Raw genomic sequence first — 24054 nt, 5'->3', positions numbered from 1 at the left:
TCCTGGGGCACCTAAATAACAAAATTAAAAAAAAAAAAGTATTTAAAAAAGTATTTTAAAAAGTTCTTTTTTTTTTTTAATTTTTTAAGCAAATAAATTAAGTAGAATAAATTAGTAGTTTTATTATTCAAAACAAAAGTCAAAAATTGGAAATTTTACTTCTATGCCATTGGCGAATAAATTACAACAAAAAAAATAAAATTCATAAACTTTAAATATATAAACTTTTATAAATATTATTTATATTAAAACGTTTAAAAATATAGACTCATCTACTTGTACACGTTTTAAAGTTTTAAGCGATTAAAACGGCAAATATTTCAACCTCCAATTTGCGGCCGCAGCCAATTGGGAGGCAAAAGCTATTGGAGACGGCCTCCAAATGCTTTTGCTTCCATAATTTCTTATCGAGGCGGCCACCATTGGCTCCCGCCTCTTGACTGGCGTCGGCTTCCAAAACATTCTGCCTCCAAAAAAAAAACTCTGACTGCGGCCGCCAATAGAAAGGCGAAGCCACTGGAGGCGGAATAAAGAAAATTTTGCCGCTAAAAATTAATTGGAAGGCAGCCGCCGTCTGCTGCGGAAGAAAAGTAGAGGCAAGAATATTTACGCCGTTTATCAACACTGGTTCAGACAGTCTCAGACCATATAGTTTTTGTTTTGTTTTGTTTTAACACACGTGAGCTTAGCTTTTGTATAAAAGGAATTTTATAAATGTGTAAAAAAATCACGTGGTATAAGGTTTTGTAGTCAAGTCTATACTGAAAACGTCCAGACGGATCGCGACGATCTTTGACGTAAAAGGTGAGCGAAATTTTAAATCCGATATCAATAATAACGCAAACTTGCGATTTTTTTTAATTCAGTTTCAGTCTAGAAAGGTTATTTGAGAGGTTAAATCAAGGTCATCTATATATTACTAGAATAATCCTCCTAAATAATAACTGAGAGTTAATTTAAGTCAATGTTTTTGTTTTTAATGACTGTATACTTTTGAATCAGCTATATTATAGCATACTGAATTATAGTAAGAAGTGTTAATACACATGTTATTACATGTGACAACACATCATATTAAAGCTTAAAATAGCTTTGATGGAGTAGTTAATGCACATATATAGGTAGCTTTAGTAAGTAATTATAGAATTAACAACATATTTACATTTTCTCACTCGAGAAAAGGTAAATATTTAGATTTATTTAATAATTTTTTTAAATTTGTTTTCTTTTTTTTAACATTTTTTTATTTATTTGTATTTTTTATCTATATATTACTTAAAATAGACCATAAAAATAATTATAAAATCGACCACTTTGTGGTCTATTTTATAATTATTTTTATTCTTACAACTTGTATTTATTGTTATTTATAATAAATACAAGTTATAACCATCTGTTATAATACAAAATATTAAGTAGCAAGTAAAATTTTCTTTAAGTTTTATTTGCTTTACTTTCTTTGCTATTTTTTTTCTCTTCTCTCTTGCTAATAATAACATATTCTGATGCTGTTCAGATTATTTAAAAAAAAGTCTTTTATCAAGCCAATGTTTCTTTCAGCACAGTCATTAGTTACATTAAATCATTTGACAAAAGTTTTTTTAAGTCTATATGATTCCATTTTAATAAAGGATAAGAATGAACCCAAGCTTTGACTTTATTCATATTTTCTAGCATAAATATAAGTCAGCTATAAGCAGTCAGATAATCCAAAAGCTTGCTGTCTTATAAAATTAAACTAGATTAAGTTTTTTCTTTTTTTTTTGGCTCTGAAATTGGAATTGGAATTAATGATTTCAAAATCTGATACTTAAAAAAAAAATTGATAGTGTAAATCAACTAGCAAAAATAAAAATATACTTGAAAAATTATACCATAAATGATTATGAAAACTTTTAATCAAACCATTCACAACATTGGTATTAAAAACACACATTGAGAAAATTTGCTGTATTAAAAGCATAAAATCATTAAATACAGGATATGGTCTACTTCTAGAGCTTAGCAAACAGCAACAACAAAAGCACACGGTTCTATTTCTTTCTTATTTTTTTTAGCTAAAAGTTTATATTAGTAGATTTCTAGTGAAAAAGTATACAAGGCATCAGCCATCTTGGTTTATGATAAACTCCAAGATGTAAATTTTAAATTTCTTAATCTTTTCAGATTTGATGCCAACTCTAAAAGCCAAATATTTTGCTTGGTGATTGTAGTCATTTCTAGGAAAAATTCTAATCTCCAATGAATACTTGGCATAATTTTTTGCTGCTAAGGCTAAGATGTAATGCTTGGTTACCAATTTTAAGCTTGCTCCAATCATATTTAATAAGTTCTGGAGTTCTTGAGTTTATAGGTTAATGGGAAGTTTCCCAAGCCTTGAAAATGCCCAGTACATAGGTTTTCTTGAATCCTTAAATTTAACTTAAGTTGAAGACTGTGTTGCATGAGTTATATGGGCTTCATATATGTGTTGGCAACTCATAAACCAAAATACATTTATTCAGAATTTTTAAATATTTTAAATAAAAACACCTAAATCTTTGATATCATATTATAAACATTTTTCAAGTACAGGATTTATATTAGCTACAACAGGAGTTGAAGCTAATATACTTTGGAACAGCTGGATTTTTAAGTTTTTTGATAATTTAACTTTAGGTTTGTTGGAAGTTGGGTTTTATTGCTTTCTGGTAAATCATAAGTATCTGAAGACTGGTGAACAGCTGAACCTGGGTAATTAAAAGCATTTGAGACATAAAAAGAGCTATTTTTTTTTATTATTGTATCTTGTTTAAATTAACATGTATATTTGTGTATATGGAGTTCAATAAAGTTTAATTTTGCTGTGAGCATATATTCAGCATTTTTTGATGAGATTAAATAAAAATAACGGCATGATTTTTACTTCTAAAAATTTCATGCGTTTAGCAATCATCAGGTAAAAAACTAATCTAAAATAATAAATAAAGAAGACATTGGATTATATTGTGGCGATGGTCTGATGGTACTTCATAAAAAAACTGGATCACAAATTGATAGCATACGAAAAAACAAAATGAATATCTACGTTACATCCACACTGATTCCAACCATCCTTGGCAAATAATAAAGCAAATCCCATCTCTATCAAGATTATCACAAAATTCCTCAAATGAAAAAAACATTTAATTTATCTATACCAGAACATGAAGATGAATTAAGAAGAAATGGCTTAACAGGTTTTAATTTAAAGTATAACCTCCAAAAAAGAGAAAAAAGGAAAGAAAAAGAAATTTAATATGTATAAATATATGTATAATCTGGTTCAACCCATTATAATATGGTATAGTAAAAGCGTTTCTACCAATGTCGGACACATCTTCCTAAATTTAATCGACAAACAGTTTCCAACATCCCACCCCCTAAGTAAACTATTCAATTGAAATACCATCTAAGTGAGTTACAGCTGCACCAAAAATATCAAAGAATTAATAAAAAGCCACAACAAGAAAATCAGTTCAGAAAGATCAAAAGAATACCCACCCTGCAATTGATTAAATAAATAAAAGTACCCTATAATAGGAAAATATAGAGCCTCTAATGTTATTTATAAATGTATAGTATCCCCCCCCCCCCCCTAACACTCCAGAAAAAATGTATATTGGCCTAGCAGAAGTTGAATAGAAGAAAAGATGGGCTAACCACTAACACTCATTCGAAAACAAAAAGATGAAAAATTCTACCACTCTTTCAAAGTATATATAGGAGGTAGAAGAAAACTTATAAATAACACCCAAATTAACCTGGTTAATAATTATAATATCATATAAAGGTACTCAAGAATTATTAAATAAAAAAATAGAAATAATATCTAAGTGCCATCATGAAAAAAAGCTCTTGCTTGATAACCACGAGCCCAAAGATTAAAAAACTAAACCACGCTCACAAATAGTAGCAGTTTTATAATTGTTTTTGAACGTCATGATGTTTATTAAGAGTATATTTTTTAACAAAAAAAATATACTCTTAATAAACAATCATCAGGTAAAAATTTTTTTTACCTGATGATTGTTAAATGCATGAAACCTTTAGTTGTAAAAATTATGTTCTTATTTTTATTTATATATATATATATATATATATCTATATATATATATATATATATATATATATATATATATATATATATATATGCTCAATATATATATATATATGCTCTATATATATATATATATATATATATATATATATATATATATATATATATATATTTATATATATATATATATATATATATATATATATATATATATATATATATATATATATATATATATATATATATATATAGTTGCACCCTTTACATAGGCCAGTTGACAGATTAGAGGGGCGCTGGTTTCTAGTAAGACATACAACCGTTGATGATTGAAAAATAGGGTAATTTAAAAATGCTGGCATTTTTGGTGTGGGTTTGACAAGTTTATAATGTTTGCATTTTCAGATAGTTAGGTGTAATGGTCTTATATGCTGTTAATCTTAGATCAAAACAAAGTGTTAGAAAAATTTACAAGCATCTCAAAATGGTTGAAAATTGGACTTTTTAGGCGAGTGGACATTTTGCTTTTAGATATATTTAAGTTCTAAACTGCAACAAGCTGCCTATTTTTTGCCTGTTTATTGCAGACAGTAGTGGCTAATCAGAAAAGCTATCTGTAAAGACTTGTGGATGAACAGAATAATGCTACAGTTAGTTTCATTTTGGCATATTTTAGCAATTTTATGATTTTTTCCAAAGTTGAGGAGGTCATAATTTAGTAATCTTTTTAAATAAATTTGACAGTTAAGCTAAACCCAAGCATTAACTTTAATTTTAATAAACTTAAATATATTTTTTTAATCAATATTAAATTATATATTTTTAAAATCTAAATTAAATTATTTTTTTTTTAATCAGATAAAATTATGTACTTTTATTAAATTAGTTTTAAATTAAATCATATATTTTTTATTAGAATTAAATTATGTTTTTATGATCTTTGCTTCAAGCTTAAAAAATCAATCATTACAATAAAATAAAAACAAAATAAAAATAAACTTTTAATTTTATCATTAGTGCTTATATCAAACATAATTGTCATTCAAACTTTTGTAACAAATATTTTTACATAAGCGTCATTCAAAAGTTGATGTGACTTTTTTTAAATAAAATACTTCTTTTATCTTACCGTTTATTGAATAACTTAAAAGTTAAAAAATGATAAAAAGTCACCTAATCGAAATCGCTTACTGCTTACGTAAAATGCGTATGTAAAGTAAATCGCTCTACATAACACTTTAAATTAGGCCTGATATATATATATATATATATATATATATATATATATATATATATATATATATATATATATATATATATATATATATATATATATATTAGGGGTATGACTAAAAAAAAAATTTAAGAATTTTTTATTCCCCATGTAACCATGAGTGGAGAAATTATATTTATAAACATAAAATATTTTTTTTTTATGTAAATTGTCAAAAAAGATCACCCCTCAAGCTGAAAATAATTTTTCCTATCTTTTTAGTGAGTTATAAATTAGAAATATAATAGAGAACCCAATCTTACTCAATATACGACTGTGATCACAAACATCATAAATTCTACAGATTTCTTTACGAGATAACTGAAACTTTTAATAACTGCAATTTTCGATTTGAACCCTGTTGGACCGCGCGGAAGTGCTTCAGCATTTTATAATTGGTTTTTTGTATATAACCGGAATTGTCTTCTTTAACTTTGTCAAACTGTTATCTTGTGTTTTGAACATTATGTCCAAAAATAGAGTTGCTTCAAACAAGAATAAGAAAGTTTGGGAATCAAATTTAGTAAGGTTTGAAAAAGCTAAAACTTCCAGAAAATGTACTGCTGTTGTTAAAAGTATTAGTGAAATGAATAAGATGCCAACAGAACAGTGTATCATTGATCGATTTAAAAGTTTGTCATCAAATGTGAAAAGTAGAAAGGAGAGAATTGCAATTGTGGCTGAAGAAACTAAATTGCTATGGAGAAAGCTAAATATTCCTATTCAACAAGGGAAATCGGCAGCAGAAAGAAAAATAGAAAATGTATTGAAAAAACTTGACAAAGATAGTCGAAAACCGGGAACTCAAAATTTTACACGATTGTTTGACATAACCGATGAGAAAGGTGAATGGTTGTGTCAGGAAGATAAAGAATTTTATTGTCTTCAAAAGTCAACAAATGGAAGAGCTGGATATTGTACCACAATTAAAGATGCTGAAGGTATTCATCCAAGAAAATTAGTGTTGATAAAGAAACAAATGTCCATCAGTCAAGGACAAGATTTTGTTGAATCAGCTAGTGAAGGAGAACCTTCAGAAAGTGAAGAGCAGTGTTCCAGCAGTGATATTGAAGCTGAAGGTCCTTCATCATCATCTAAAAAACAAAAAACAAATTCAGCAGTAAATTTAGTGATTTCTGCTGAGATTAGTACCAAAAAAGCACATAAAGTCTGTAAAACTCTTTCAGAAAGTGGTATTTCTATTCATACTCCAACGCAAAGTGGTATCTACAAAGGTGTTATGAAAGAAGGAGAAAAGTTGAAAGCAAATTATATGGAAAACCTAAAAAATGAAAAGTGGTCTTTGCACTTTGATGGAAAACAAATAAAGAAAATGGAACATCAAGTAGTTGTTTTGAAAAATGAAAATAGAGAGGTTAGGCTTGCTGTTCTGGAAATGATGAATGGAAAAAGTGAAACAATATATAATGGGATAAAGCATGTGCTAGATGAGTATGAGCTGTGGCCAGCCATAAAAATGATTGTATCTGACACAACATCTACAAATACAGGATTAAGAAATGGTGTAGTTACACGGTTACAGAAACATTTTAAAACCATTGGACTAGAAAAGCCTGTTTTTATTGGATGCCAACACCATATTCTAGATACTCTTTTGAAACATGTCATGAATGATCTTTTTGAAGGATCGACAATGTCACCATATCTCCATTACCCTTTTGTGACAAGGTTGCAGCAAGATTACGAGAACTTGAAACTATTGTTTAGTAATATTGGAAATCCTTTGACGAAAGTGAAGCGAACTCGCTGGAGAGATGACATGGATTTCCTGAATCACTTAATAGCATGTTATAGAAAGTTTAAAAGCACAGGTAACTTTCCAAAAGTTAATTTCAAATCACTTCCTGCTATAAGCAATGCAAGGTGGAATTCGAGAGCCATTTTTATTCTACTTGCTTACATTTTAGTACCAGAATACCAAGAATCAGAATCAGCTCAAGCAGCATGTGACTTCATCTGTGGTTCATGGGGTGATATATGGTTTGGGGGTCACTACTTCAATCCTGCAGACTTTGTTAATCTATTAGAAGCATGCAATGAGCATCCTAAAGCATTGAAATCATTGAAAAGGTTTTGGTCCACTGAGCCAACACCAATACCAACACAACGTTCAAATATATGTGCAGAACGTGCTGTGAAAGTGATGCAAGACTTAATGCCATTATGCCATAGCATAGAAAAACTAAATATTAAATACTTATTGTCAAATACACAGTAGACAAATTTTAATTATACATGTTTATTGGTTTCTATAAAGTAGTGGAAGATGTGTTGCAAAACTACATTTTTTTAAAAAAATTTACAAATATTTTTTAATTGGGGGTGAACTTTTTTGACATATAGTAAAAATGCTTGTTATTTTTCTGATTTTTGCACAAAATCTCCACTAAATTTAGTATGGGGATATAGGGTTGCAAAATTGTCATATCCCTAATATATATATATATATATATATATATATATATATATATATATATATATATATATATATATATATATATATATATATATATATATATATATATATATATATATATATGATGCATGGGGAAGCTAAAGCTTCTTAGGAATTGTGAAAATAACTTATCTAGAAATAAATAAAAGGTCCAGTTTAACTGTCAGTATAAAGGACATATGGCTAAAGTTGTAGGCAAGCTTGTAAACCTTGAATGGTAATCCTTTTATTGGCGGTATCACAATAAGAACTCATTCATGTTAAGCAAAACAAACAAACATGCAAACAGATTAGTGTCAGGAAGGCATTAACTTATTTGCCTGTGGTTGTATTAAATTGCTTCAACTAAATAATATCATATGTAAATAAGAAAATAACATAATTGAAACCCTTCTAAATCACACATGTGCATGAATATGGACATAAAACTTAAAGAATGTTATTGCCTATGCTTCCTGGCATGTATTTTTATAAAGCCAAACTTTTATTTATTATGACATTATAAAAGCATTAAAGCAATTTTTTGCAACATTCCTGGCAATACCTTTCTGCAGATCAGGAATGAATATTTTTATCTAAACATTTAATGATTGCTTTGACTCTATGGCGCATAGTGCAACCTTGTAAATTTCTAAAAATCTTTACTAATATATAAAACATTTAAAAAAAAGCAGTATACTGGTAAAATTTAAATTTTCCAAGAAATTAAAGTATATTTATCTAGTAACTAAAACTTTTATTTTTTTGCTCCGTGCATGATTTCATTTCAAACTTCATTTATTCTTTGATATCATCGCTAATGTATACCATTCTTTGTTTACAAAATATTTATTTAGATTAAAATTAAATAAGGGTAAAATTAGATTGTCAGTTTTATTAAAATGAAAATAATAGACAAAACATGTACGAGTTTATGGGCTCAATTTTTTGAAAATGTCCTATATATATATGTTCCAGTAAATACAAGACATGATTTACATGTCTAAAATACATTATAAAACATGTTAAAATTTTTTATAAACATGTTTTGCGTTTCCTTTAATATATATATATTATTGAAATTTTGTATAAATAATATTTACGTTACTTTTATATTATAATATAATATAATTTTTATATTATATAAATATATGTTTTTATTTTTCTTAATATTTATGATTTATTTTAAAATTATTTGAGTTTTCAATCATTCAATTTCTTTTTGCATTTTGTTTTTTATTGGAGATGTGTTTTTTTTAACTTGGAATTTCTTTGTTTTGTTTTTTTGTTTTTTTTTCCTTTTACACTTTATTTTTTACTTCTTTTTACTTTTTAAAAAACTTTTTAGAAAAGTAAATTTTTTTCAAAAGTTTAGTTTACTAACAATTAATAAATTTTTTTTTTTCTTATAGAAAACAATTACAGTGATGATAAAGAACTCCTTATTGTTTTTGGTAAATTGTTTATTTTGCAGACTTCAATTTATAGTATTGGAAAACAAGGCTGATAATTGTAAGTATTTGTTATTACTTTTTTTTGTTGTATGTTTTTTAAATTAACTTTTTTCACAAGTTAAGTAATATGGATAATATTATATATTTATTAAAAAAACTAAACAATTACTATAAAAGTGTATATAACTACTATTACTATACTCAGGCCTCAGTGGGAGCAAATGAGTGCAAGAGTGTAGAAAAGCTCTCCTAAACTGAACATGGCAAGTCATGTGAGCTTCTCCTCTAAATAACTTTTTAACAAGAGCTTTCGATTTTTGCACGAGCTATCTGTTTATTCATTAAATAAATTGCTTAATAATTACAAAGTTTTATGCTTGTAACTTTAATGGTGCAAGAATAAATACATAATGAGTGCCGCCTATTGCAAAGTCAAAAAATTCCTTAGATAAGCTTTTTCTTTGGGTTTTCACACTAGCTAATTTAATTAATAACTACTTTACTTATTTGATAAAAAAATTTGACAAACAAAGAGCTATAAAAGTTTTTACTGCCTATAAAAAAATTTTATATTTAAAAATTTTATGTTTTCTTACTGCAATAGAAAGCAAAGAAGTTTAAGAATTATTAGAACAATTTAAGATTCCACGATAAAAATGTTTATATAATTCCAATCTTTTTTAGCAGAATATTTAATTGTGCATAATATTTTTATTTTGATCAAATTGAAACAAATTTTATAATTCTTTATAATTAATATATAAAATATTAAATTTATTACATATTATAAAAATTATTACACAATAATTAAGTGTGTAATAATTTTATTATATATATATATATATATATATATATATATATATATATATATATATATATATATATAAATATATAGAACTCTGATATGTTGTCCGAAAGTTTTTTCCATATTTTGTTGACAAAAAGTAAAAATTAAAAGACTGGAATTTTTTTTATTAATTGATAGACTGCCTGCCCCAACCAAACCCTCAGTCGATGTAGCAGCACTCACTTGCGGGTCAGGCTAAAAGATAGTAGTCAGGCTATTTGTCAGTCAATATAGCAGCACTCCCTTGCGAGTCAGGCTACTTGTCAGTCGATGTAGCAGCACTCCCTTGCTAGTCAGGCTATAAGATAGTCGATGTAGCAACACTCTCCGCATGATTTACAGTTAAAAAAATAAAAATAAAAACATTTTATTAAAAAAATTAAAAATAAAAACATTTATTAAAAAAAATAAAAATAAAAACATTGTTTATATTGTTAAAAACATTCAGAATGTTTTAAAAACATTCAGAATGTTTTAAAAACATTCAGAATGTTTTAAAAACATTCAGAATGTTTTTAAAAACATTCTGGTCAATTAAATTTGCGTTTTTGTGGGTTTTTTTAAAAACAAATAATTTGTAATTAAATTAATGGTTTTGACATTCGTCCAACAGGCAAATGTTGGACGAAAGTCAAAAGTAATTAAAAGTGACGTATGTGTTGGCGTAAGAATCATTTTTTTCCTTCCGTGCTTCCCAAATGCAACAAACTGTAGAACTATATATATATATATATATATATATATATATATATATATATATATATATATATATATATATATATATATATATATATATATATATATATATATATATATATATAAATTTTAAATTTATTAATTTAAAAATTCAGTATTTTATACTGAATTTTTAAATTAATAGAAATTAAGCAAAAAATAAAGAAAGACCAAGAAAAAGTTAATGACTAAATATTATCAATTTATTTTTATAATAAAATATTCAAGAAACCATTTAGTTAAACCAATCAACTTTCCAAACAAAAAACAAACCAAGCAAGCTTGATCAAATTGTCATTAATGCTATAGTGATTTCATGCTGTATTTCACAGAAGGTTATTTCTGGCTATAGGAAAAAAAATCTCTCTGCACTACAGATCTGTGTTAAAAAAACAAAAGAAAAATTTATTATACTATAACTTTATATTATAGTTATGTAATATTTATATTCACAGTTATAATAATAAAAAAATGAAAAAATTCTTATACTATAAAATAACTTATATTATAAAATTGACAAGTTGTTAGCCATTTGTATAGTTAAAATGTAATCTTAAACAAATCTGAACCTCAAGCTTTGTATTTTTTATTCAAGTTTGTACAAGAATTTTTAATTTTTCTAATCAATATCTAAAAATAAATGAATAAAAAGAAGATAAAGGGTAGATGAATCATCGGTTACATTACCGTTCAAAAATATAGGAAGGTCTAAATTATTGCAATAACGATTGGCTGTAAAAAATTGGGTCTTATCTGAATTAAAGTTCACCAGCTGCTGTGAGCCCCATGCTGTAGCAAAAGTGAGATCCTTTTCAAGCTCAAATGTACCCTCCAAGCAATCAGAGAGTGTTGGCTTCTTATCATGACAAGAATAAATGGTAGTATCACCAGCGAACAATGCCACCCTAGATGTAAGAATATCTGGAAGATTGTTAATGTAAATTAAAAAGAGTATAGGGCTAAAAATTGAACCTTGAGGAGTCTCTGAAGTTACAGAATAAGAAGAAGTGCTGTCCATCGAGGACAACTTTTATACTACGATTGGAAAGGTAGTATAAAAGTTGTCCTCGATGGACAGCACTTTGGTAAGAAGAAAGCTTATGGAGAAGACCAGCATGCCAAACTTTATCAAAAGCTTTAGAAATGTCAAAAGCTTAGAAATGTCAAAGCTTATTATTAAGAGATTATAGTCTGTTAATAAGTTTAGCATTGGGCACAGATCTACACCTTTTCAAGATATAATTGAGAACTTGAAAGTTGTAATTAAGAAGAGTAAGAGGTAATTGAGAAATACAACATGTAATTTAGAAGTCACAATATGTAATTAAGAAACCCAACATGTAAACAAGAAATCGCAATATGTAATTTGAAAAACAAAAGTTGTAATTAAGAAATGATAATATATATAAATGAAAATACATTATTTGTAATTGCGAATTTAATTTAAGCTTAAAGGTCATTATCAAAGATCTTCTTGGACATGTATTTTAATAAGTTAATAGTATCAAATTTAGCATTTGTATGCACCAGCAATACAGTAATACAGTAATGCAATTGAAAAATCATTGTGTTATTTTTCAATACACTATGAATAGAAAGTCTGTTATTAAATTGAATCCGTGCAAGTATTTATTTCAACAAATTTGTTTACAACCACTTCTGGAACAAGCAGAACCACCTTGTCCAATTTGTAGACATGAAATACAAACAACTAAACAAGTTGAAAGAAAACGTTATGTTTTATCCTTATCGAATGATAGAAGAAGAGTAATTGAATGTGCTGAACGAAAAATGATTGGGTGACTCTAGCGCAAACTTTAGGTGTCAGATATAAGATAGCATACAATTGGGTCCACAGCAGAAGTTTAAATTGGAAGAGTTGGTTTTAAACCAAAAAAATTAACCAATGATCAAATCGAAGAAACACTAACATGGATTGAAAGTGACTGTCAGTTGATATTGGTGGCCATTATAACAAAGATATTAAGACAATTTAATATTAGTGTCAGCACAACCATAATTACCAATTACCTCGAAGGCAGACTATTTTCATTTAAAAAAGTGCATAAGGAGCCAACTACAATGAAAAATAGTAATGAAAATATGAATATGAATAATAAATGAATCAAAAAACTTAATAAATTTTTGCATTGTTAAACAAATGAAAAAATAGTAAACTTAATGAACTTTCACATTGTTAAATGAGTCAATAAACTAGCGATCATAATAAATTTTTTTTTTAAACTTAATAAATTTTTGCACTGTTAAATGAGTTAAAAAACAGCAAACTTAATAAATTTTTGCATTGTTAAAAAGTAATTAAATCTTTGCATCGTTAAACGAGTCAAAAAAGCTGAATATGCTAGGAACATTAACAAAAAAATTACAAATGGTCATCAGATAGTTTGGTTGGATGAAACAAAATTTATTCTTTTTTGTAGAAAAATGCAAAGATGTGCCAAACAAAGAGCAATAATGAAAATACCTTCTTCAAAAGGTGCAAACATACATTTGATTGCAGCTATATCAACAACAAATGTCGTCATGATGGAAACTCATAGAAGATCATATAAAGCAGATTCATGTAATGAGTGGATGTTGGCTTTGTTTAACCAGTGGGTTACATCCTGGAATCATTTAGAGGATTTGGTCGTTGTTACAGACATGCTCCATGTCACGCTCGTTTGGAAATGGTGTTTGACAATTCACCAGCTCAGTTGTTACGATTAGAACCCTACAGCCCAATGTTAAACCCAGTGGAAACTATCTAGTCCAAAATAAAAATAAACGTTAAAAATGTTATTCGCATTCCACCTGTATTCGATGGTGGGGTTATGGAACAACGAATACAGTATTTAGAAAAAATTGTTACTGTGGCAAAAAATACAATAATGGGAGGTGCTTGTACACGTGCTGTACAACATACGACCATGCATTATGCAATGATTTTAAATATGTAAGACGTCCAAGTTGGTGCTTAACTGAATATTACAATGATTTTTAATGACATTGTTTAAATTTAAATTTTAAATTTTTATGCAAATAAATTATTTGTGTTTTATTTATTATTCATCTGAAATCTCATTTAAATTTTTCACAAACAAAAATAAAAGAAAGTTTTAATTGACACCCAATAGGATTTTTCCAGTTACCGCCTAAACCTCAAATGCCTTTTTCATGACTTTTTATATTTTATTGATATTATATTTCCAGCCTTAAATTACAATGTATATTAGGACTACAAAATTCAAAATACAAAGAACTTTGTATTCTTTATACTTTTCTCAATTACAACTTTTATCTTCTCAATTACATCTTACGATTTCTTATTTACAACTTTCAAATTCTCAGTTACATCTTGAAAAAGTGTAGTATAAAATGTTTAAACTTGACACTAATTATTTTGATATTGAGGCAGCTTTGGTTATAGACATGATAATCTTATGCCAAAAATCTTCTAACAACTCTTATTTTAAAAGATATTTTAGAGATACAGAACAGTGATCAGGCATTCTAGAATCACTGTCATCTTCCAAATGTGATGTAACAAATGTTTTTTTTTTAAACTAAGACCACATTAAAAAAATTTCCTTTTTCCACTTAACTTAGCATAAACAAATTAACATTTAGTATTCATTTATTTATAACTACATAACTGCATACTAGGTGATCATTAATATTATATCAACTTTTCGAAAATAAATTCAAGGTAATATCTATTTGAAGAGAGGCATTTTATATCTTTTTGGAAAACTATTTGATTGAATTTAATACAAGACTCGATTATTGAATTGTTTTAGTTTCAGTAATGGATGTTGCTAATGCTGAAAAATGCCACTCCCCTTCCTCTCCCTACTAAATATGATACTACAGGATTTAAATAAACACAAGTAAATTTATGAAAAAAATCTTTTGTTTATTGTTTATTGTTTTTATACTACCTGATTTAAATTAAAGTGTAGAAACTTAAAAAGTTTAAATAATTTCTGTTAATGAAAAATTCATTAAATTTATCATCTTATTTCATGATTTTGTTAAAAAAAAGCAATCATTTAAGTCAGTTAGGTCGGCAGTTAGGTCAGCTTATATATATATATATATATATATATATATATATATATATATATATATATATATATATATATATATATATATATATATATATATATATATATCAAGTATGTTTGGTTTTTGTTTAATAAAAAAAACTGTAAAATGATATTGAATCAATTTTTTTTATTTATTGAAGAAAAAGAATTTGCTTTAAAATGAATATGAACATATTATAAAAATTTTAATATTTAGTTAGAAAAAAACAATTACAAAAAATCATATAGGAAAAATAAGAAGCACAAAAGTTTAAACGAATTGCAACATTCGAACAAAAAATGAAAAAAAAAAAAAGCAAAATTAATATTTAAAGTGTCCTCCTTTGTTTTTATAGCAAAGATAAACTCGTTTATGCATTGATTCAACTAATTTCATGCACATCACGTGAGGTACCTTCAGCCAGTACTCATTCAAATGTTGCTTCAAATGCTGAGTTGATTGAATTTCATGGTATGTCAGTTGATTGTCAATCCAAGACCAAATATTTTCAATTGGGTTGAGATCTGGTGATCTAGGGCACCAGGGCATCACAATAAACTTTTTTTTCAAAAATATTCTTTGATTGAGTGAGCTGTGTGAGCTGAAGCCCCGTCTTGTTGAAAGATGAATTGCTTGCTTCTGCCATACAAGTGTCTGATTGATGGAACTAAACATGTTTCTAATGTGTTCTTGGAGGTGTATTAGTTAATTCGGCCTTCATACAGCTCACAGAAGCTATACCTTTGTGAGAAAAACATCCCCAGATGCCAACCAAACCTCCACCGCCTTGTCGACGATGTTGCAAAAACCTGTCTGAATATTTCTCAGTTGCAAATCTTTTGACATAGATTCTTTCTTTTTTTTGCGGTTTACAACTTGAAAATTAGCTTCAACACTCCAAATAACTTTTGCCCATTGTTCTACAGACCAGTCCAGCCTTTCTTCGGACCACACTCGTCGTTTATGTTTATCCGTGATTGAAAGAATAGGTTTTCTAGCAGCTATGTACGTTCCAATACCTTTGTCCAACAATGTTCGTCTCACAAGCTCTCTGCTAACTTTTGGATTATTTTTTGACTCGTTGAAGATTTGTGCTAGCTTTTTGTAGCTGAGTCTGGGGTTTTCTCTGCTCATTCTGAATATACCACTTTTGTCACAGTTGCGGAGTTTGGATGGTCTTCCAGTACGCAGCATGTCTGAGACGTCCTTGGTAAGTTCCCAGGTTTTGATGGTTTTTCGAACGCAATATTCAGAAACGTGAAGTATTTTGCCTATTTGAGCGTTTGTGTGACTTTTTATCCTCGCCATACTAATAACTTGATCTCACTAGAAACTGATTTTCGACCCATTTGCACGCAATTGAAATTAATTTGAAATTTCAAGTTGATTTTTAATGAATTAAAAGCTACCTGATGATATTGTGATGAATTTTTTGATTGTAAACTACTCATTTTAATTTTATTTAAAAATAAAATAAATTTTCGCACCGGATTTATCAATTAATTAGCAAATAATTGATCCTAAATAGAATTGTTTAAACTTTTGTGACACCTCTTAATTTGTATCACCTACCTTTTAATTAAATTTCTGAGTAAACAGTGATGAGTCGAAACCTACTTTTTTTTGTTCTATTAACAAATAACCTATTTACCAAATTGGAAAAAAAATTATTTTGATATCTATTTCTGTTTTTTTTTTTATATCTATTTCTATTTTTATTCAAGAAAAACCGAAGATTAGATCTTAAAATTCTGTAATCGTTTAAACTTTCGTGATAAGCTGTATATATAAATATATATATATATATATATATATGTGTGTGTGTGTATGTGTGTGTGTGTGTGTGTGTGTGTGTGTGTGTGTGTGTGTGTGTGTGTGTGTGTGTGTGTGTATATATATATATACATATATATATATATATATATATATATATATATATATATATATATATATACATATATATATATATATATATATATATATATATATATATATATATATATATATATATATATATATAATATTTATATATATATATATAAATAATATATATATATATAAATAATATAATATATATATACATATTTTATATATATATATATGTATATATATACATACATATATATATATACATGTATATATATATACATTGTTTCAGGGGTCTGGCACATTGCGGATTTTTTTAAAACATTTTAATGACACTGCTAAAAGAAAAGATAGTATTTTTATAGTGACTCGATGATTTAATTATTTCTTTTGTTTATCTTACTTAACAAGAATTGTTTCAAATAAAACTTTGCAAACTACGCAAAGCATGATGTGGTTATAAAAAAATATTTTCTTTTTTTATTTATTTAATTATTCAACTACCATTAGTTTTATTAGAATCTTGTTGAAATAAAACATATATACATAAATAAAGAATTATGTTATGCTCTTTGATAAATTAAAGAACGTTAGTTTCTTCATTTAAATGATCATCAATAGTAAGTTGTAACTTTATATAAAAGTGCATTGGTTAATTTTATAAAAAAATTATAAAAAAGAGAAATAATTAGAAATATTTAAATCTAAATGTAATTTATTTCATTTTATTTAATTTTTTTAGCAATTGTCTCTCGTTAGTCAAGTCAAGTTTTTTTTGCATATTTTTCAAATGTTCTCTTAAATTTTTTTACAATTTTTATTATAGATTCGATGACATCAGCAAATTATTTGTATCCGAAAGAAACATCTTTTGAAAAACTTGACAAGAATTTTCTTAATTGTTATTTTAAAGATTCTATTTTTAATACAAGTTACATAAGGTGTCCAAATGGCTCATTTTGTTTGGCATATGCTTTATTTTCCTATTCTTACGGAAAATGGGTTGTTAACATTTTAAAGCAAGGATGTTTTTATGAAAATGTAAACTTGGATAAATGTTCAAATAATCAATGTGCTATATATGAAAATGAAGAAAATAAGTTTTGTTGTTGTTCTGGCTCATTGTGCAACATGCCGGTGTTATTACCTAATAAAAACTTTTCTATGTCAGGTAAACATTTGTATGTAAATCTTGTTGGTATTGTTTTATTATTTATAGTATAATATTATTTTTATTTCTTAATTATTCAAATCAAAAAAAAATAATTTTTCAAACAATCAAAATATTCAGGTTCATTATTGCATAGTGTTGTTCAAGTCATCAGCATTGACAAGGATTCAAATTCAGTTAGCCTGTTGCTTGTGCTTGTTTCAGTTATGGCATCTGTTTTTGTTATTGTTGTAGTAATTTATAATTGGAAATTTTCAATTAAGCCTGTTTCAAATAAAAAAAAATTTATGGATAATAATCTTCAAAATCAACATGTTCAAACAATCAATGAAGAATTATCAAACCTTGATAATTATATTCATGGCTATATAGTTCATAATGGTAATCATACAACTGTACGTTTGGCCACATACAAAGGTAGTACAGTGGTTGTTAAAGTTTATCCTCCACGATTTACTGCACAGTTGGTTAATGAGAATGAAATCTACTGCTTACTTCCAAGACATTCAAATATTTCAAATGTAAGTTAAGTTAAAAGTTTTTAAATTATTAATTATAAATTATTAATTATAAATTATTAATTATAAATTGTTAATTATAAATTATTAATTATAAGTTATTAATTATAAATTACTAATTATAAATTATTAATTAATAATTAAAAAACTTATTTAACTTATTTAAAATAATTTAAAATTTATTTAAAATTATTTTTCATCATTAATTTTTATAATATTTTATAATTTTCAGTTTTTTTATTTACAATATTGAATATAATAAAGTAAAAAAATAACCTACTAATTTTTCTTTAAAAAAAATTTTTTTTTAAGTGTAATTTTTCATTTAGTTTTGATTTCTTTGATTTTTGTAATTTTCACTGAAATTTTAAATTTTTTTAACTTCTGTTTTATTATGTTATATTAAAATAAGCAATACGATTAATAAAAAAATATTATGAACTTTTTTTTTTTAATTTAGCTAATTAGAACAAGTTTTTTTCAAAATGGCTATCTTCTCCTAACATTTTATCCACAAGGTTCATTGTTTAACTATCTTCGCAGCCATACACTAACATGGAATCAGCTCTTTATTATGGTTACTTCAATATCAAATGGATTGTCATTTTTGCACAATGAATTTATTTCAGATAAATGTAACTTTTTATTTTATAATTTTATTTGTGATAGCAATAAAATACATTTAAGTATTTATAAAACTTTTTGATTCCAGCTCGACCAGTTCGGCCAACTCGACCAGTTCTACCTGACCGACCTGTTATTGTTCATCAGGACTTAAATAGTAGAAATATTTTGTTGAAAGATAATGGTGAGTGTGTGCTTGCTGATTTTAAATTTTCGCTCAGGTTAGGGAAATCAAAACACGGAGAAAACTTTTCATTGGTGAGTTTTTATATTTATGAGAAAAAATCATTTACTTTAGATCTAGTTTTTTTATATCTAAAGGATATTGATGCCTCAATATCCTTTAGATAGGCTCAGCAGTCTATGCTGCACCAGAGGTTTTATTGCAATCAGTCATACCACGAAATTGGAGTGATTCTTTAAAAAAAGTGGATATTTATGCATTGGCAATGGTTATGTGGGAATTATGTAAACGCTGTCCTACCTTCTATAAACTAGGTTATCATTTAAAAAAATTTGATTTTGTTTATTACATAAAATTGTTGCATTGAATTAATGAACTTTGTTATTTTAAATAATAATACATAAATATAATATTTTAATATTAAATTTCATAGTTTTGAAGTCGTTGTAAAAATTATAGTATACTTTATATTAGATGTTAACATGCTCCAGAATTTTTTTTTATAAATATTTCAACTCCCCAAGGCCATGAAGGCCACTACAGTCGATGAGGCTACTTTAGTTACGGTTACAACCCTCGCTCAACTCTATAACTCAGAAACATGAATCTTGATAAACAAGGCCACTGCATAGAGAAACAAGTTGAGCATGGTACTACCAGGATGTGGTGGGGATTAAACTCGGAACTTTTTGCTTATGAAGTGAGCGGTTTACCACTACACCACTACAGCATTTACCACATACACCACTACCACATACCACAGTTGGCGTAAAATCACAGTTGACATGAAACTACAAATTTAAACTATCCAAATAAGCTTAATAATCAAAATGCAATAAAATGAAATAGTCAATAAAATAGTCAAAAATAGAACAAAAACAACACAAAGGTTTGAAGAGAATAATTAAAAATAGATTAGAACTATAGATCCAACTAAACATAGAACAATAGATCCGACATGCATACTCCAAACCATGAGTAGATTTTGTGTCCCTATTGTCAATATAGTCTTTTAAGATAAGACATCATTAGTGACAGCTCCTCTGCACTTAATCTAGTATTTATTGTATATATTATTTATTATATATATGTATATATATATATGCATATATAAATACATGTATACATATATACAATGTACATATACTACTTTATTGTTATATTCTTTTAAAAACATTTTTTCAAAACAATTTATTTATATTCTAGTTTAGTTTTGGTGTGTTTGTTTTTATAGAAGCAGTTGTTGAAGAAAGCACTTTACCTTATGTTGAAGAACTTGGTATTCATCCATGTATTCAAAAACTAAGAAACTTTGTATGCGTAGACAACAAAAGACCGGCTTTTCCGATTGGATGGAATTATTGTGATCCTGTAAAAATATTTTTTTTTTGTATATTTTTGCTAATATTTTAAATGTCATTTTATTATTTATTGTATATTTATTTAGTGCATTTAGAATAGAACATGCAAAATAAAAAACAGTCATGCTGCAAAATAAAAAACAGTCCAGCTGCAAAATAAAAAACAGTCCAGCTGCAAAATAAAAACAGTCCAGCTGCAAAATAAAAAACAGTCCAGCTATAAATAACTCAGTAGAAAAAAACTCAGGAATAAAATAACCTAATATAATAACCAAATAAAATAATTATTCAGCAATAAAATAACCGAAAATATAAAATGCTGAACTCTCGTATTGTTGCTATACTCTTTATGATTTCAATAGTTTATGAATTAATGACGTAAAAACTATTTCATTTAAAGATTTTAATTGCTTATTATTTGCAATAAATTATGAACTATAATTTTTTTATTAAAAATATTTCTGAAAAAAGTAATTATGTTTTTAATTTAACAGCTAAATTTTTTTCTTACAAAATAATCTGTTGTAGTTCGAGTTTATTAAAGCAAATAAAGTAGTTAGAATGCAAAAAAATGGGAAAAAAGTTAGACAAAAGTGAGTATCTAGTTTTTGGTTTTCTTATAAAGAAAAGTGGTTATTAACAAGATGATGCCGAAAAAAACCATTTTGGTAGACTCTAAATAATGATCAGAAAAGGCGTCAATTACATTTATTTTTTGGTAAAAGTCAATTCTAAAGTAATTATATTATTATATTGGTCGCCCCACTTTTTTTGAGCAAGTTTACGGTAAAACAAATCCTATTAAAATATATGGTTAAACGATTCCTGTCATCAATCCTATTATCACTAAAGACAAACATTTATTACTGGTATTTGCTTTGCGTCTACTTCTTATTACTATTTTCCAATCCTACATACATTGTTTTTAGTTTTGGATTTTATTGATTGGTACACATATTTATATTGTATGCAATTAATTACAAATATAAATGCAATATATCAAAAAATGAATTGAAATCTTAACCGTTCATACACGAATCAATAAAAATTGTTATTTTCACTGAAAATACTATGCTGTTATTCTTATTATATTAATAATACTTTAAAAAGAAAGGTAATACTATTGCCTTTTTTTTATTATATATTATTTACTATAATAAATTGATATATATATATATATATATATATATATATATATATATATATATATATATATATACATATAGTATATATAGTATATAGTATACTATATACCATATACTATATATATATATACTATATATATATATATATAGTATATATATATATACTATATATATATATACTATATATATATACTATATATATATATATATATATATATATATATATATATATATATATATATATATATATATATATATAGAGTATAATATATATAGTATATATAGTATATAGTATACTATATATACTATATATATATATACTATATATATATACTATATATATATACTAAATATATATATATAGTATATGTTTTTTATTTTTTGTTATTTTTCAATCTTGTCGTTTTTTGTTTGCTTTGAAGTTCTAATATTTATATTATTATGTTTTACATTTGTTTGTTTTATATTTTTAGGTTGTTGAAATGTTAAAGACAATAATTACACAATGTTGGGATCGAAATCCTTCGGTTAGATTATCTTCTTCGTGCATATTGAACCGAGTTGAATATTTTCATGAGAAAAAACTTAAAGAATGTCATCTATCCTATAACTCTACAAATAAGCAAAATACTCCTGAGTTTTTTGACGTTAGCTAAAAGTTGAAGCATTTAGTTGATGCAACTTGTGTTTCACGTTTCCAAAATAATCCTTGATTTTAAAAGAATATCTTTTAAAACCGCCCGCGTTGTATTTAAAAATGTTCCGTTATAAATATTTAGTAAATAATAACTTTTTATAAATAAAAAACAAAATATATGTAAAAATTATAAATAAAACTTAATGAGAATTTTTTTTTCTAAATTTGTTTTCGATTTTTAGATTCAAATCGTTATTAGAACAACCTTTCTCTTTTTATTTAAAAACACCCGACAAACGAAGCCATTGCACAATTTGAGTTCAACACAATAAAGGACCAATCATTAATTATCATGTTATTTCATCATTGAATAGCGCTCTGGACCAGACAATTGTAATATTTTTTATTTGCGCTCGTCTGTTATGAAAACTGTAAAACTTAAATGCCACTGATAATAATGGTAAACTTTTATGTCTATATTATATCTTAATACCGTTTTGCTTTTTTATATTCTTTAGCTCGGCGAGTGCTTTACCACTTTTCAACAACTGTATGATACCGCAGAGACGACTATATACAAGTAAGTTTATCAATATAAAATTAAGGATGAGCACAATTTAAGGTATTGCAATTGCCAAGTGCTATTTAATGGGAAATAGTTGCAACTTTTAAAAAAGTCAATACTTAACCAATACTATTTCACTAAAAATTTATTTTCTCCTGTTGCTGTAGTAAAAAGTATGAAAAGTAATTGCAAAAGTTCTAAATATTATATTAGGCTGATTTCATTTTAATTTCCAAAACACGTGATTTTTAATTTTAATTAGTTATTAATTGATTCAAATATAGATTGAAATAGTGTTTTCAAGACTTAAATGCAAGTTGTCCTATGAAATTTAGATGTCAAAATCAGTGTGTGAGTACATGACACATTGCTGTTTGAAGAAAATAAACTTAAGGTGGCTCATAAATTCAAAAAATAACTTCTGCATTTTAGTGATTAATGTTTCCAAACAACTTTAAATGAAAAGAATTATTAATTTTACTTACACAAAAAAATCTCTAACTATTAATATTAATGACACTCAAAAAAATTATGATTATATACACACACATTTAAAACGCTGTAACTTATAAAATATACGTCTAATGACCTTACAAATTTCAGAACATCTTTATGCTCATAACACAAAAGGTCTGAAGCAGAATTTTATTTAAAAAAATTTTCTATTAAAAATAGCTGATAAAAGCAACGAAAGCAAAAAAAATCATTTTTTATTTAAAATAATTATTCAAAATATTATCAGCTTTATGTAACTCTGCTACAATCCGTCAAATAATTGTTAAGGAGCACACCCTGAAGTTATCATGTGCAATATTGAAAAAGAGGTTTTGACGATAAGATCCATTTTTTTAATTGTATAAAACATTAGGGATCTTTTTAGATTTTTTCATCTTCTTAAGATTTTTTGTTTGTTTATGTCTTGATGTAAAAAAGTTTTAAACTTCTAAAAGGTTTTAATGATAAGATCGTTATGATCTTCTTTCAAAAGCCTTGTTTGTTTGTTTTTTCAAACAACGCCCAGTGGCAGAATTGCTTCAAGACTGGACATTTGACGA

At 26.2% G+C, this 24054-nt stretch overlaps 1 protein-coding gene across 7 annotated transcripts; it reads left to right on the top strand.

The window, feature by feature from the left end:
- The first annotated feature begins 689 nt into the window (after positions 1–689).
- On the top strand, positions 690–22658 carry LOC100199656 (bone morphogenetic protein receptor type-2). 7 transcript variants are annotated; one of them, XM_065809097.1, is made up of 10 exons: positions 690–804; positions 2659–2733; positions 9216–9315; positions 17621–17965; positions 18086–18486; positions 18944–19118; positions 19196–19365; positions 19455–19605; positions 20526–20662; positions 22271–22658. In XM_065809097.1, the coding sequence occupies exons 3-10, from the start codon at positions 9231–9233 to the stop codon at positions 22451–22453; spliced, it is 1647 nt and encodes a 548-aa protein (XP_065665169.1). In that variant the 5' UTR covers positions 690–804; positions 2659–2733; positions 9216–9230; the 3' UTR covers positions 22454–22658. The 7 variants fall into 7 exon arrangements, with proteins under 7 accessions (XP_065665169.1, XP_065665172.1, XP_065665168.1 ...); XM_065809096.1 differs by lacking the exon at positions 690–804 and adding an exon at positions 807–1130; XM_065809099.1 differs by lacking the exon at positions 690–804 and adding an exon at positions 984–1121.
- Positions 22659–24054: the final 1396 nt, after the last annotated feature.

The sequence above is a fragment of the Hydra vulgaris genome, chromosome 11, assembly GCF_038396675.1.
Source record: "Hydra vulgaris chromosome 11, alternate assembly HydraT2T_AEP".
NCBI lineage: Eukaryota > Metazoa > Cnidaria > Hydrozoa > Anthoathecata > Hydridae > Hydra > Hydra vulgaris.
The sequence above is the reverse complement of the archived record's forward strand: the minus strand, read 5'-3'. Positions and strand labels throughout refer to the sequence as shown.

Excerpts from the sequence above, each read along its gene's own strand:
- LOC100199656 (XM_065809097.1), top strand. The coding sequence starts at position 9,231 with ATGATAAAGAACTCCTTATTGTTTTTGGTAAATTGTTTATTTTGCAGA. Across the intron at positions 18,487-18,943 it reads GACATTCAAATATTTCAAAT|CTAATTAGAACAAGTTTTTT; the intron begins GTAAGTTAAGTT and ends TTTTTAATTTAG. Across the intron at positions 19,119-19,195 it reads TGAATTTATTTCAGATAAAT|CTCGACCAGTTCGGCCAACT; the intron begins GTAACTTTTTAT and ends TTTTGATTCCAG.